At 40.7% G+C, this 15,057-nt stretch overlaps 1 protein-coding gene across 1 annotated transcript; it reads right to left on the minus strand.

Moving 5' to 3' along the window:
* Nucleotides 1–356: 356 nt before the first annotated feature.
* Nucleotides 357–10,694, minus strand: grtp1a (growth hormone regulated TBC protein 1a). The gene is made up of 8 exons (XM_033624975.2): nucleotides 10,487–10,694; nucleotides 6,469–6,620; nucleotides 6,224–6,382; nucleotides 4,750–4,874; nucleotides 3,333–3,429; nucleotides 2,805–2,977; nucleotides 731–916; nucleotides 357–590 (listed from the first exon to the last, which is right to left on the minus strand). Exons 1-8 carry the CDS (start codon nucleotides 10,555–10,557, stop codon nucleotides 498–500), a joined length of 1,056 nt encoding a protein of 351 aa, XP_033480866.2. The 5' UTR covers nucleotides 10,558–10,694; the 3' UTR covers nucleotides 357–497.
* Nucleotides 10,695–15,057: the final 4,363 nt, after the last annotated feature.

Raw genomic sequence — 15,057 nt, forward strand, 5'->3', positions numbered from 1 at the left:
AGTACATGAAATAGATTTGAAATGTTTGGAAAAAAATTGTGTCATGACATCAGTGTGATTTACATTCGATTAGCACAGCAGGTAGTGCCAGCATGGAGTCTTCATTTAACATTCAATGTGAAATACAGTAGGCCTCTTGGCTGAGCTCACAGTGTTTGACACATTCTTTATCTGACCATATGCTGCCAAGCCTTTTCTCTACAGCGTCTCTGACTTTCTGGAGTAAAGTGCGTAATTCACCAAAATAAACTACGTTAGCTTCAAAAGGAATCATCAGGTCATACAGCACATTGCTAAGAATATTCTCATTTAACCATATATTTACACCTGGGCTGCACGATCGTCTGATCGATATGTTTAAGACAAAATACAGCAGTATGTGGTTTCACTGTGACATTAAATCAGTAAGTTTAAAAAAAAAAGGTGCAAACGAGCTGTTGGGTGCTCATCCCAGTGGAATGTGTATTGAGTTTGAGCAGCAGGTAGTCGAGTTTGGTTCAGGATTCTTCAGCAATGACGTGAGAGCGGCACATCCCCCGCAGCTTAGTCAAGGTTGCCATGGAGAGACTTCCTGGTTCAGTGAAGATTTTCTAGGAAAGGCAAAAACAGCAGGATTATAGGATTACAGACCGTTAACAAGAAGGGACATCTGTTTTATACTGATCAGTCTTTCCCCCGTGTCTGACACTCTTAATGACTGGCAGTGATGGGATACCTCCCTTTCTTTTACCTGCATGAAAGTATGGCAATCATCGACAAACGGCCCATGGGTGATTTGCTTAAAGTTCTGGCAGATGTCCGGCAGTGACTGGGCCTGTTGAATCAGATCCTGGTTGTGGTGCATCAGTGTCAGAGCCACACGGAACAGGATTTTAGAGCCCTCGTAGAACAGGCAATCCCAAATCCGCAGTACTGTCTGCAGAGAAACAATAACAAAGAAGTAAATCCCTCCAGTAAACACGTGCCAACTGTTAGGGATCGGAACTGATAAGATGCTATTATGCCATGCCATATCAATGCCATTATCAGTTCTGCTTATTAGTCGGATTCTTTATCGATTCCCTTATTGATTACTGGTCAGGTTTCTGTGTAGAAAAAAAATTAGGGCTTCATAGGTATTCAGGGTAGACGCAACTCTTCTGTTATCTCAAAGTCTGAACCAAGCAGCAACCTCTGGGGCTGAAAATGAAGGCCAACACTCAAGTGCCACAAACTGCAGTTCTCTGAACGACCACTTGAGGCTGCCTCCTGAGGCCAGTCAATCCCCACAGACCCCCGTGTCTTTAAAGCTAGTTTCCTCCTTCTTGACAACTGTACTGAGGGTGAATTTTTATATAAGACACCCGTTTACATTTTATTAAGGCTTATTGTCACACATAGTTAAGGGTGGGGCACTTCGAGTGACAGACTGTCTGCCAATAGCGCCAGCCTCCACAGTGGCAGCCTCTTGCCTAAATATGGTCACTTCTGACTAAAATAACCCAGATGGCGATGGCCAAAATGCTGAACTTGATGCTGAATCTTTAAGGCTTCAAAACTGGAGTCCACAAACCAAAGGCTGACGTCACGGTTACTACGTCCATTATTTTTACAGTCTATGATCTGAACATAGTGTAGCAACACTGTCACCATGTAAAATGGATGAAATAAGAGAATATTTGCACAGCATTACTTTTTATTTAGGTTTTCTTAGTCAAAGAAAAAATGTGCTAAGCCTGCCTGTGTGGTGCTAATGTTATTTAACTGGATATTTACCGTCTGTATAAGACATGCTGCTTGGTTGGGGAGCAGTGGTGCTCATGTGTAGAGCCTCCAATACATGGTATTACTGGAATTTATGCCCATGCTACATAGAAAGATGACCCTCACTTGAAGTCATAATTTTATTGGCATTACAGCAGCACTGTTATTATGTGTCCTCATGAAATGAAGCAACACTTTGGACCGTTTCTTCCTCTCCAACATGACTCCTTGTTGCAATTTTCCAGCAGCACAGATGCATGTATTGTTAAGATATCAGGTGAGAAATAAAGTCAGGAGAAACAATATGTTAAGTTAAATTAGTTAAAGAGGTAAATTATTTTCCATATATTCTTCCTTTCCTTAATTTGCACTTCCCTATCAGCTTCCCTAGCATTAGAAATCTGCATCTCAGGTGCTGTTCTCAAGTGGGGCAGTGGAAAAATTTGGACAATGCAGCAGCAACCCTGAATCAATCTTGGGATGGGACGTTAGTGAGGAATCGTTCTTATTGCTGCAGTATTAACTCCTACTGGCTGTGTGAGGGGGTGAATCTGGAGGGAACAGCATGAACATCTGCATGTGTTACGCCCTCCTCGTGAAGCGCCAAGTGTATTTAGAGAATGAACATAACAGTCCACACCCATCCAAAGGCTAACGGAGGGAGTTGGCAACAACAAGGACTGTTTATGTGGTTGGTTGGCCATTTGAGAAAAAGAAGAATAAAAAGCTTATTTTATTATATTAGAGCAGCGCTGACATAAAGCACATGGATTTAGTGAACAGTGTGATTTGATAGAGCTTTCATTATTTGTATGATTAGAACCATACTGTATATTAACGGCAAAACATCACAGCTTAAAATAACCTTGCTGTCTTGTATATTAATTGTATAAAGCCCTGAATGCCAGTGACCACAGTAGCCTCCCTAAACCTTTGAATGAAGCAAGTTTAACTGAGGACACCGTGTGTAATAAATAAACAGCTGTGACAATGGCAGGACTTCCCCCCATCCACACTATGAAAAAACACACACACACACACACACACACAGATACACTCACCTCTACTGGCAGGACGTCTATGTAGAGGCAGATGAACCATCGGGAGACCACCAGGGTCCATGTGACATTATGATCCATCATGGTCTGCCACACTCCGGGGATTTTAACTTTCACCAGTTCACCTAACACCTCCTGGTCCGTCTTCAGCCCCAGCATGGCTGGAGTGTAGTAGTCTAACCACACACACACACACACACACACACACATTATTGTGAGTTAGACATACCTCTTAATTAACTGCAAATTGATATCAACAAATACATGAAGAGAAAACAGTTTAAATTAATCTATACTGACATTTCCTTTTTTGAGTGGAGTGTAACATACAGATGAAAACATACTGTAGGTCTTCAGCCACGGACAGATAAAGACCATGTGACCTCCTACAGGATTATTTTTAGCTCAGAGTAAAGGGACAACCACAACACCTACACACACACACACACACACACACACACACACACACACACACACACACACAGTCATCATGACACCAGCGTGATGGCAAATTAATGTACGCACACGCACCTGGTAAAATTCTACCGAGAAGTGCATCCATCAGCCAGAAGGACTTCTCTTCATCTTTTGTGATGATAAGCAGATACCCAGCTATGAAGTTCATCCCCTGGAGACAAAAGAGAGACACTCAGGTCACACATGAATCTCAAAATCCTGCCTGGGCAGATTTTAATAAAGACTGAGGAGGAGCTCTTTAATAAAGCATCAGAGGAGAGGGTAGTAAGAGTACACTCGACACAAAACAAGGAGACAGAAACAAAACATTCAAACTGAATCAGGCTGCGTGAGTGTGACTACAGATGGATGTGGTCCAGTTATACTTCCTAAGAGATGTAATCATCAACACGGCCCTGCTGCTTGTTTGAATTGCAAACCAAGGTGCGTATGCTCTGGTGAATGAAATTTGCCTTTCAAATGCTAATGACGTACACAGGCTACACTGACACAAACAGCCTCTCTTTGGACACACATGCATTCAGTGATTTTACAGTCACTCTACAGAATAGTTCTGCTCCCACATACTCAACTTTAGACTGTCCTCTTTTTGCCTTATATTGAAGTACATAATTAAGTCAGTTTTTCATGTTTATCTTTTATAATCTACACTGACAATGGCCCAAATCCTTCACTGCAAATTTATACTTCGGCTTTAGCTTCTAACTATCTTTGCCTTTATAACCTGTTGTTGCTGCTGAGTCAGTTTGACATCCTGGATATATCCTTCAAACACAGACCTTAGACCCCTCTGTCTGCTTCTCCCTGTCTTCAGGGAGTGCAGTTAGTTACAGTGTGGGCTCAATGCTTACTCCAACAGCTTGTTGGGCCATCACAAAGGGCCGGGACTTAGCAAAATGTCAATTATGCAACTCTATCCCCCAAATCCTCTGACTGAATATACCATGTCTTTCTGTATGCTTGTACCCCGGTTTATCTTGATATTTATATGTATATTTATTTATGTAGGCCTACTTATGTAATACCCTGTAACCTATATGTGTTTGCATTGTGTATAACTGTTATTTCCTTGTCTGATTTCTTTGCATTTATAAGCAATGTCTCCTTTGAAATTTAAATAGCTCTGAGGAAAATAAATATTCACAGCCTTTTGTTCTCTGAGGGTGTTGTTTTACTTTGTGGTGGTTTAAGAAATTTGTAAAACAGATGTAAAAACTTGTTTTTAAAGCTCTGACGAACACTGACAGTCGTCAAAACATGTTGGCTCTTTTAATGATTTAGCCACTACAATAAAAGCTTCTTAACACTTCCTTGCTTGTTTATTATATTAGGAGTGTTTGAATTGCCTTTCTGTGTATCCTGTTGTTTCCCGTTCTCCATGAGCACCCGACACAAGGTAACCAGACATTTCTTTGACAGCTTTGTCACATGTGTAAGAAGGTCTAAGAGAATGGTATTATGCAAAAATTACCTGACAGTAGCCCACAGCTGAGTTGTGGTGGCCGTAAGCCAGCAGCACATTGTACAGGGCTTTCTGCAGACATGGGTTGGAGGTCTTGCGGAACTGGACGTTGTCTGGAAATGTTCTGTTCAAGTCTAAAAGAAAAAAGATGCCACAGACACTCAAATTCAGTGCTGCATGTTTGGTGCATGAGAGCAAGTTAATTTCAGAGATGAAGTGCGATAGAGTCTGCTTTTACAACTGACATTGTTACAATCAGTCTTGGATTTAGATGATGTTTACATGCAAATTTGAAGAGCTGTTGTGTGTTGTTGTTTTGGCAACAAATGTAACACTACAGTTAAAGTTAGGAAAACATCTTAATCCATGTTGCATTGCTGGATACTTTACTATTTCCCACACACAGCTTGCTCAAATATATTGAGTGCTGGGGCATCGGTGGCTTAGTGGTAGAGCAGGCGCCCCATGTACAAGGCTGTTGCCGCAGCTGCCCAGGTTCGACTTCAGCCTGTGGCCCTTTGCTGCATATCACTCCCCCTCTCTCTCCCCCTTTCACGCTTGTCTGTCCTATCCATTAAAGGCTAAAAATGCCCCAAAAAAATATGTATATTGAGTGCTGTATGAATTTAATACTAAATTGAGGGCCAAAGGGCATTGCAGAGGTCAATGTACCTGCCACAGCACTAACTTTTATGACAATACAATGCAATAATCCCAAGAAATGTACTGAGGTGAAGTATTGTTTACCTATCTAGTAAATAATATGCCTCCACACCAACGTGTCTATTACCCAGACTTTACTTTTTTTTATTTTTATCTCACACACACACTCTTTTAACAGCGCTGTTTTCTATCTGAATGCCCAGCCTGTATCGCACATGAGTAAACATCAACAGGGTAACTGGTCTGATCGAAGAACAGTCTCACTCACAGAGCCACACATATGTCACACTGAACACTAACAAAACATTCTGTAATGCTGAGTGTAAAGGCTTTGAAACACCAAACTGCTGGGCTCAGGGTGCTCTGTGTGACTGACTGTCGGCTGTGGCTTTTTCAGTGTGTCTGGCACCGTTGGCTATAGTCAGCATTAATCAGCAGCCATTCAACCGAATCAGCGTACTGACTAAACCGGCCTCAGAGACGACGAGTGGGAAAGAATTCTCTCACTGTGTGTTCATATGAAATAGAGCTGCAATGATTCATCAATTAGATAATCGCTTAATCAGTTTCAGTAATGTTTCAAGAAACAAAATCTCCAATTCCAGCTTCTTAGACATGAATATTTCCTGGTATCTTTGGGTTGTGAACGAAACAAGACATTTTCTGAAATTTTATAGACCAAACAAGTAACCAATTAATCAAGAAAATAATAACAACCTCGAACAGAAGACGTAAGGCGGTACAGTGTGAGTCTTTGTTTGGGCTGGTTGGTTTAAGGAGGCCTAAGTGAGCATCTGGTTGAAAGAGAAGCTGTTCTGACCTGTGCAGATGGTCTCCACCAGTTTGGGGTCATGCTGGGCTCCGAGCAGTGACTGGTAATATACAGGGTTCTTCTCTAGCTGGTCTTGAGCCCCGCTGACTGCCATCCAGATCAAAGCCCGGTGCTCATTGGGAATCCCCTTCCGTACATAACGCTTTACTGAAGGAGAGGGAGGACATTTACATTTTGTTCACTGCGTGCACTCACTCTGTGGGGATACTGGCATGCTCAGTTTTCACACTCACATTTGACATTCTTCTGCACCTTGCCTCTGCCCTTCACTAGTTTGGACCACTTGATGGATCTTCGGGTGAGCACAACTAGATACTCAGACATGAGCTCCTCATATGAATCATAATCAAAGTCCTTTGAGCGCTCAAAGCCATACGGATCCACACTGGGACAAAAAGGACAATGTTAGAAACTGTTAACAGCTTAAATCAAACACACAAAAGGATTGTTTTCAGTCAGTATGTCACAATCATCATCATAGATACCATGCAAAGATTAATGGTTCTATTTATTCATGTAATTTTTCATATATAGCACGTGTATCTACATAAACTCCACCTACAATCTGGTAGTAGATAAAAATGTAGTGAGTGTAGGTGGCTCAACCTAATGCCTTAGGTAACACGATAATCTTCCTGCAGCTTAAACCTTCCACAAGAGCAAAGTCATCCCTGTAGAAGGTATGCACCTAAAGACCAGCAGTGTAGTAGGCTACGACATCTGTTCTGAACATGTTCAAGCACAGCAGAGTAAATGACTTTACTACTGTGTATACAACAAACAGCTAAAGCTCTAACTGGTGTGGCTCTGCAAAACCTGGGTGAGAATAAAGGTATCATTATGGAAACAGTATGTGAGACCCAATCCCAAAAGTACACCACTCCTCCTCACGTGAACACGCAAAACCAATGGGAAGGGCCAAGACAAGGGCAAAGGGGAAGAAAAGGAATTGGTCCTAGATCTGTAAGGGCTTAGTGCTTGAGTTAACGAGTCTGTAAGGGATCCATTTGGGACTGGGGGAGTGACTCTGTTGTCAAAACCAGGGCTCGAAATTGCGACCGTTTTATTTCATCTGTGCGACCTCAAAATAGAATTAGGAGCGATGGTGTGAGTGTAATTAATTCTTCTGGTGCGACTACCCCCCCCCCCCCCCCCCCCCCCCCCGTCACTCAGAACTAACTAGAAGCTGAAGCTAATTCATGCCGGAGGGAAGAGGAAATGAAAAGAACGCTTAAAGACCTTTTAGAAAACACCACTGAACCACCACTGAACTGGCCTGGTGAAACCATCCTAATCTCGCGATCTCATATTCTATTTCGCTCCGCTTCTTTAAAAGCAGAGCAAACAACTGCGCTGAAAGCTTTTATTGAAAAAAAGGATGTGTTTGCCATCCTTCCTACGGGGTTTGGTAAAAGTTTAATTTACCAACGGTCTCCGTTGATCGTGAAAAAGATGGGACTCAGTGAAAACCCAGTGGCTATTGTTGTTTCTCCGCTAGTTGCTCTCATGGAGAAGCAGGTCAGGGAAGTCCACATTGGGGCGGAAATCCACAAAGACGGCAACACTCTATCCCAGACATCATCACAGCTCATCTCTGCTGCACCTGCAGGTATGTTTACAGTAGCATTGTGCTAGCCTACGTCACACGTTTCGTTTACTCTGATCGGTTTTCCGTCTTTCCTGAGTGACAGCCGTTGATACCGGCCCGCGGGAATAGAGGAAATGTACACTCCGTGTCCAGACCCACTCACGCTTTGCGAATTGGGTCTGGCAACGCCAGGCTACCACTGAACATGACAGTCATCATCATCATCAGTATTATCATCATCTAAGGTTTCTCTTTCATTCACAGTGGTTCTCAGTGGTCCAGTGGTGTTTTTTATTAAAAAAAGAATGTCTTCAATTGAAAAAAGTTGTTAATGATAAGTGTACTATACACATACAATGTAATGTATACAGTATAATGTCGACTTTTTGTTGCAATAAAAAAAAATCGATTACACTGTTGGTGCTTCTTACATTATGGTGGGTGCTCCCAAAATTTTGCTGGTGCTGCCATGTAAAAAAGTTAATTTCAAGCCCTGAAAACACAAGCAAGGGCACACATTGAATCTATCTGTGTGGACTGAGTGAATGTGGCACCTGGGTTCAGGTGTTGGTTTGGGTTATCATATCACTGTTTGTTTAAACTGTGCAACAGCTCCCCTTTTCTTAAAAATAATAATTTAACAAACACTGCAGAGATTAGTGTGGATGGTATAGAAATACAACAAGAACCAAAATGCTTTAGCCTATGTTTAAATGTAGACAGCCTGGATAAACTTCACCATTTAAAGTACAACTACACAAATTTATAGTACACACTCAGCTGCCAGTTTATTAGGTACACCTCGATTCAACTAAAGCAGTCTAATCCAGTAGGCCTGCAATAAAGCTTACCTTCAGAAAGTTTTAACCTTCAGTTTTTGTTGCAACTGTTTTAAAGAAGCATTGATTCAACTTTATGGTCATTTTGGAGGGAGCACTTTGTAATATTTAATTGATCCTCATTAATATTTATGGAGAACACCTCTAAAATTCAACAGAGCCACAAAATACAAACTCCATAATGACCACAAAGTTGACTAGACACCTCACTTAAACACATCCAGCAAAAGGTGAACATTATAATTTTCTTGAAGGTGGTATTTATCATAAGGCTGGTGTGTCAGACTGCATTCACTTTAGCTAGGTTTACTACATAACCTGGCAAGTAATTTAGAGTTTTATTTAAACCATCATGTGACATGGCCAAAAAATGTGTCCAATTTCTAATAAGCAAAACAAAACTATAAACATCAGAAGGCCACTAATAGCCTCTGCACTGATTATTAGTCAGCTGAGTCCATTTATTAAAAACACCTATGAAATACAGTGGCTGTCTGTCGAGATTGTATGGGATAGAAATAAAACTACAAACAGTTACTGCGATTTGTTAAAATACCACAATGTGTATCAGAGTTTTGTACTAAGTTAGTGGGCTAGCTGTAACAGCAGGGCTGGAAATTAACTTTTTTGTCCACCTGCCACTGTGGCTGGTGAATTCCAAAATCTACCAGCCACTCAATAGATTGCAGACCATTGGGGTTTTTTTGGGTGTGGGGGGGGTTTGGCTGATGAATGAAGGAAATCTAGCAGCCACTTGCATATTTTAACAGCTTTTGGCTGGTGGCTTATGCTAATTTCCAACCCTTGTTGAAAAAAAAGAAGAAAAAGACACTGAAAAAGTAAAGTGTAGAAATTAAAAAATATTTTATTTGGATATTTTTGCATTCTGGTCTGTTTTTCAGTGGCAATCTTCATTTTTTCCTTTATGCCACTATGTTTTTTTTTAGTGTCCGGTGTTTTTTTATTTTTACTGGTTTTTTTCAGTCTCTTTTTTTCCTCATTTTCAAATCTCTGTCACTTTTTTGGCGTGGAAAAAACTCTGCACTGTACTTCATGATTCATTTTTTCTTGTCTTTTTTGTGTTTTAATTGTATGTTTTTTAAAAACTAAACTAAACTAAAGACTGACAAAGGAAAAGAATCAAAATATTGTCAATAATGGTCACTGAATATAAAATAATAACAATAATAAATAAAATATAATAAAATAATAACAATAATAATAAAATGAACCCTTTCAATGCCTGTGTTTTATTTTTCAGTGCAAATGTTTCCCTTTTCAATGCCATAACTTCTTGCCACTGTTCTGGCTCCATTTAAGTCAACTTGCCTTTTCTTGTCTTTTTTGTGTTTTAATTGTGCAACAAAAAAAACTAAATATATAAATAATTTAAACTTAAACTAAAGAATCACAAAGAAAAAAAAATCAAAATATTGCCATTGATGGTCACTGAATGGAAAAATAAATAAATAAAATATAAATTAAATTAAAAAAAAGTTTTTTTTCAAGCCTGTGTTTTATTCCTCAGAAGATTTTTTTCAGTGTCAATGTTTCCTTTTTCAATGCCAAAACTTCCTGCCACTGTTCTGACTCCTTATGAGTCAACAACTCGAGTAACTTTAACGGTTAGAAGTGGTTTCTGCTCCCAATTTCCCACGAAATACTGAATAAAATAATTTGCTGCTTCTGAAATTACTTATCAGGAAAGTGAGTCACCTAGCCACAGCCTCCCAAAGTCTGTAGGATGTGGTTCTAAACGTTTAAACAGGCTGAATTAACCGTTAAATAACTGTTGCAGCCCAACGTTGTGTTTGCTAACGGTACCTGTCCACTCTGTCCTTGGCTCTACCGTCCGGGGAGCGTGACACATCGGTCGGCTTCTTCTTCTTCTCCATTGCCTCTTCAGCTCCAGTGATATCCTGAAATCTGTGCTAAAGTCTCACCATGTATCCACCGTGTTGTTTCTCTCCAAAAAAGGCAAAACAACGATGCAAAAGTTTACAACAAACATGAACGTCGACGTCCCGGCTGAGGTAGGTTAGCTTAAACGGTCACTTTTAACTTTTCTCCATGTTTGCGTGAGACACGACCGAGGACGCTGCTTAACATGGGCTTAACATGCTATTCCCGACAGGAGAAAGCCATGGAAAGTGTTCTTCAGCTTCCCCCCAAATTAAGACGTCGTTTTAGTTCAATTCTTCAAGTATTTTATCGACCTGCCGATGTTGAAGCCGTGTGGAGAGAGCGGAGTTTTCCTGGAGTTTTATCGCCATCCACATGCACCTGCTCGTTCCTCGGAGTGCCCCAACCGGCCTGTGCCTCTGTTAACAACATCCACACATAACGACACCGTGAATGCAGCACAGTGGAATCCAGATACAAGTCACTTCTTCCACTCTTCTGTCCGGATAAACTACTCCACGGAAGATTTCGGACTCGTGACGTTTGCGCCTGGACAGTGGACACACACGCCAATCAGACCTAATGCTGCTTTCGAGTGATTCCCGGAACATCCCACTTCAGAGCGGAGCTCCAGTGGGAATGAAGAAATGTGACCTATGACGCATTCAGGGCGCTTTGGTTCAGTAGAGCTGAGAGGTGTGCATCAGATTGAGGTTTGCCTTTGATCATGATGTTTTTGCAGTTATATGTCCTCCTATATATGACCTATGCATGAGTGCAATACTGTTATGTTTAGTATGTGTTTTTATGTTTGTTTGTTTTTTATGGTGCACGCTTTTCATTTCTTCTGGACTATTAAGGCAGCAATAGACCTAACGTTACTTATGCAGTTCCCGAGTCCAAGACAAATTTCCCTATGGGGACAATACAGTATATCTTATCATACTTAAAACTGTCAGCAACTTTTACAAGAAAACACAATTTAAAGTTGAGTTAAAGCTGGTAAATCTGACATTACTGTTCCACTATGACCTGTTAATAATGTTCAGTAGTACACATATTTAGGCTTTGACTTTTCAGCAGTGGTGGAATATAACTAAGTATTTAACTCAAGAATTGAGCTTAAGTACAGTTTTGAGGTGCTTGTACTTTACTTAAGTATTTCCATTTAATAAGATAGGATAGATTTTATTGTCCTGAAAGAAATTTACCTGGGACACATGCGGTACCTGCTGTTAAAAGATACTAAACAGTTATACATACAGTTCCTACATCTGTACAGTCCATACACAGAGCTGTAGCTGTTCACAACTCCATGCACACTCAGTACCTACAGTACAGTTTTACATAGTCATCATAAAAATACATGGTTATGTTAAAAAATAAATAAGTAAATAAATGTACATATATACAGTACAGGCCAAAAGTTTGGACACACCTTCTCATTCAATGCGTTTTCTTTATTTTCATGACTATTTACATTGTAGATTCTCACTGAAGGCATCAAAACTATGAATGAACACATGTGGAGTTATGTACTTAACAAAAAAAGGTGAAATAACTGAAAACATGTTTTATATTCTAGTTTCTTCAAAATAGCCACCCTTTGCTCTGATTACTGCTTTGCACACTCTTGGCATTCTCTTGATGAGCTTCAAGAGGTAGTCACCTGAAATGGTTTTCCAACAGTCTTGAAGGAGTTCCCAGAGGTGTTTAGCACTTGTTGGCCCCTTTGCCTTCACTCTGCGGTCCAGCTCACCCCAAACCATCTCGATTGGGTTCAGGTCCGGTGACTGTGGAGGCCAGGTCATCTGCCGCAGCACTCCATCACTCTCCTTCTTGGTCAAATAGCCCTTACACAGCCTGGAGGTGTGTTTGGGGTCATTGTCCTGTTGAAAAATAAATGATCGTCCAACTAAACGCAAACCGGATGGGATGGCATGTCGCTGCAGGATGCTGTGGTAGCCATGCTGGTTCAGTGTGCCTTCAATTTTGAATAAATCCCCAACAGTGTCACCAGCAAAACACCCCCACACCATCACACCTCCTCCTCCATGCTTCACAGTGGGAACCAGGCATGTGGAATCCATCCGTTCACCTTTTCTGCGTCTCACAAAGACACGGCGGTTGGAACCAAAGATCTCAAATTTGGACTCATCAGACCAAAGCACAGATTTCCACTGGTCTAATGTCCATTCCTTGTGTTTCTTGGCCCAAACAAATCTCTTCTGCTTGTTGCCTCTCCTTAGCAGTGGTTTCCTAGCAGCTATTTGACCATGAAGGCCTGATTGGCGCAGTCTCCTCTTAACAGTTGTTCTAGAGATGGGTCTGCTGCTAGAACTCTGTGTGGTATTCATCTGGTCTCTGATCTGAGCTGCTGTTAACTTGCGATTTCTGAGGCTGGTGACTCGGATGAACTTATCCTCAGAAGCAGAGGTGACTCTTGGTCTTCCTTTCCTGGGTCGGTCCTCATGTGTGCCAGTTTTGTTGTAGCGCTTGATGGTTTTTGCGACTCCACTTGGGGACACATTTAAAGTTTTTGCAATTTTCCGGACTGATTGACCTTCATTTCTTAAAGTAATGATGGCCACTCGTTTTTCTTTAGTTAGCTGATTGGTTCTTGCCATAATATGAATTTTAACAGTTGTCCAATAGGGCTGTCGGCTGTGTATTAACCTGACTTGTGCACAACACAACTGATGGTCCCAACCCCATTGATAAAGCAAGAAATTCCACTAATTAACCCTGATAAGGCACACCTGTGAAGTGGAAACCATTTCAGGTGACTACCTCTTGAAGCTCATCGAGAGAATGCCAAGAGTGTGCAAAGCAGTAATCAGAGCAAAGTGTGGCTATTTTGAAGAAACTAGAATATAAAACATGTTTTCAGTTATTCCACCTTTTTTTGTTAAGTACATAACTCCACATGTGTTCATTCATAGTTTTGATGCCTTCAGTGAGAAACTACAATGTAAATAGTCATGAAAATAAAGAAAACGCATTGAATGAGAAGGTGTGTCCAAACTTTTGGCCTGTACTGTACACATAGACATACACACATATATACTTACATTACATACCTACACATACACAATGTATGGTTAAGAAACAGTTAGCTTCCCATTTAAGGTTTTAATGGACAAAGGGACAAAAGAGTTTTTAAGGTGGTCAGGCTGCACTGGGGGACTCTAAAGTGTCTGCCTTAGGGGAGACTGTGGTACTCCTGATGGAGGACATGGGTGGGGTCTGAGATGCTACTTTATACTTCTATTCCACTACATCTCATAGGTAAATGTTGTACTATTTAAGTTATATATTTAAAACAAAACTATACTTGCATTGGTATCTGTACACACATTTATCTTCACTTCCATTTATATTATGCACAGCAAGTTCATTACTCTTACACTTTAATTTAATCACCTTACATTGCAGTACCTGCGCTGTCATCCACCAACATTTGCACTACCATCATGAGCATATGCTGTAGTCATGTGTTTTTATTCTTATGTTTTTATTCTTACACTTGTATTCTCTATCCCTGTGTGTATCTGTGTTTTGTATGTGTTGTGTAATAACCTACTGTGTGCCTTAATTTCCCTCAGGATTAATGAAATATCTATTTATCTATGTATTAAGTTAGGTTGGGCCATTCTACATAACGGGTACTTTTACCTTTGGTACTTTAAGTATAGCTTGATGCTTGTGCTTTTACTTTTTTTTTTAAAAAAAAAAAGAAAATGCCTGCAGGACTTGTAACAGAGTATTTTTTTACACTGCAGTATTGCTACTTTTACTCAGCCTAAGTAAAAGATCTCAGTACTTCTTCCACCACTACTCGTCATTTGCAACTCCTGCCGACGGTGTCCTCATTTGCACTAAGGTGTATTAGTTTGTCCGATAATACGTGAAGGCAGCACAAAATGCTGAGCAGCCGCGCCCTCTCCTGCAAAGCCACGTAGCACAGGTAACTGCAGCCATCTGTTCACCTGCTGGGAAGTAGCGCTCCAGTAAAATATAGGTGGGTTTAAACATATCTGCTGCATCATGGGTGATTCAGAGCTCACAGTCTTTGTTTGTAGATATGACAGAAACTACATAAAACATCACATAGGGAAATATTTGATTAATGTTTTATTTGTTTTAATGTGCTAATATTTAAAATATATAATGAAATTACTTTGAAGTTTTGCACAAATATGAGTGGGAAACCTTGCTCTTATTAGAAAAGGTCATGAGTATAGAAATGATGCAAGCTTTACTTTATCATATCACCAGATTTCACTTTGATTAGCCTATGAGAGGATCTGGAGCAGAGCCTCACACACTGTGTCCCAACACTGTCAGAGAGGGACACTAATGTTGTTCTGGTGGGGTTTCAGTGGCTGTCTTTGAACACTTGAAGTTGTGTCTTATTGTCCAGAGCTGAAAAGAGGGACAATCACGTGGGGGTAGAAATGTGGTTAGTGTGACTGGTACTCAAAAGAGGTCAC

The sequence above is a fragment of the Epinephelus lanceolatus genome, chromosome 2, assembly GCF_041903045.1.
Source record: "Epinephelus lanceolatus isolate andai-2023 chromosome 2, ASM4190304v1, whole genome shotgun sequence".
Classification (NCBI taxonomy): Eukaryota; Metazoa; Chordata; class Actinopteri; order Perciformes; family Serranidae; genus Epinephelus; species Epinephelus lanceolatus.

Excerpts from the sequence above, each read along its gene's own strand:
- grtp1a (XM_033624975.2), bottom strand. The coding sequence starts at position 10,557 with ATGGAGAAGAAGAAGAAGCCGACCGATGTGTCACGCTCCCCGGACGGT. Across the intron at positions 2,978-3,332 it reads TCTCGGTAGAATTTTACCAG|ACTACTACACTCCAGCCATG; the intron begins GTGCGTGTGCGT and ends GTGTGTGGTTAG. Across the intron at positions 917-2,804 it reads TAGACGTCCTGCCAGTAGAG|ACAGTACTGCGGATTTGGGA; the intron begins GTGAGTGTATCT and ends GTTTCTCTGCAG.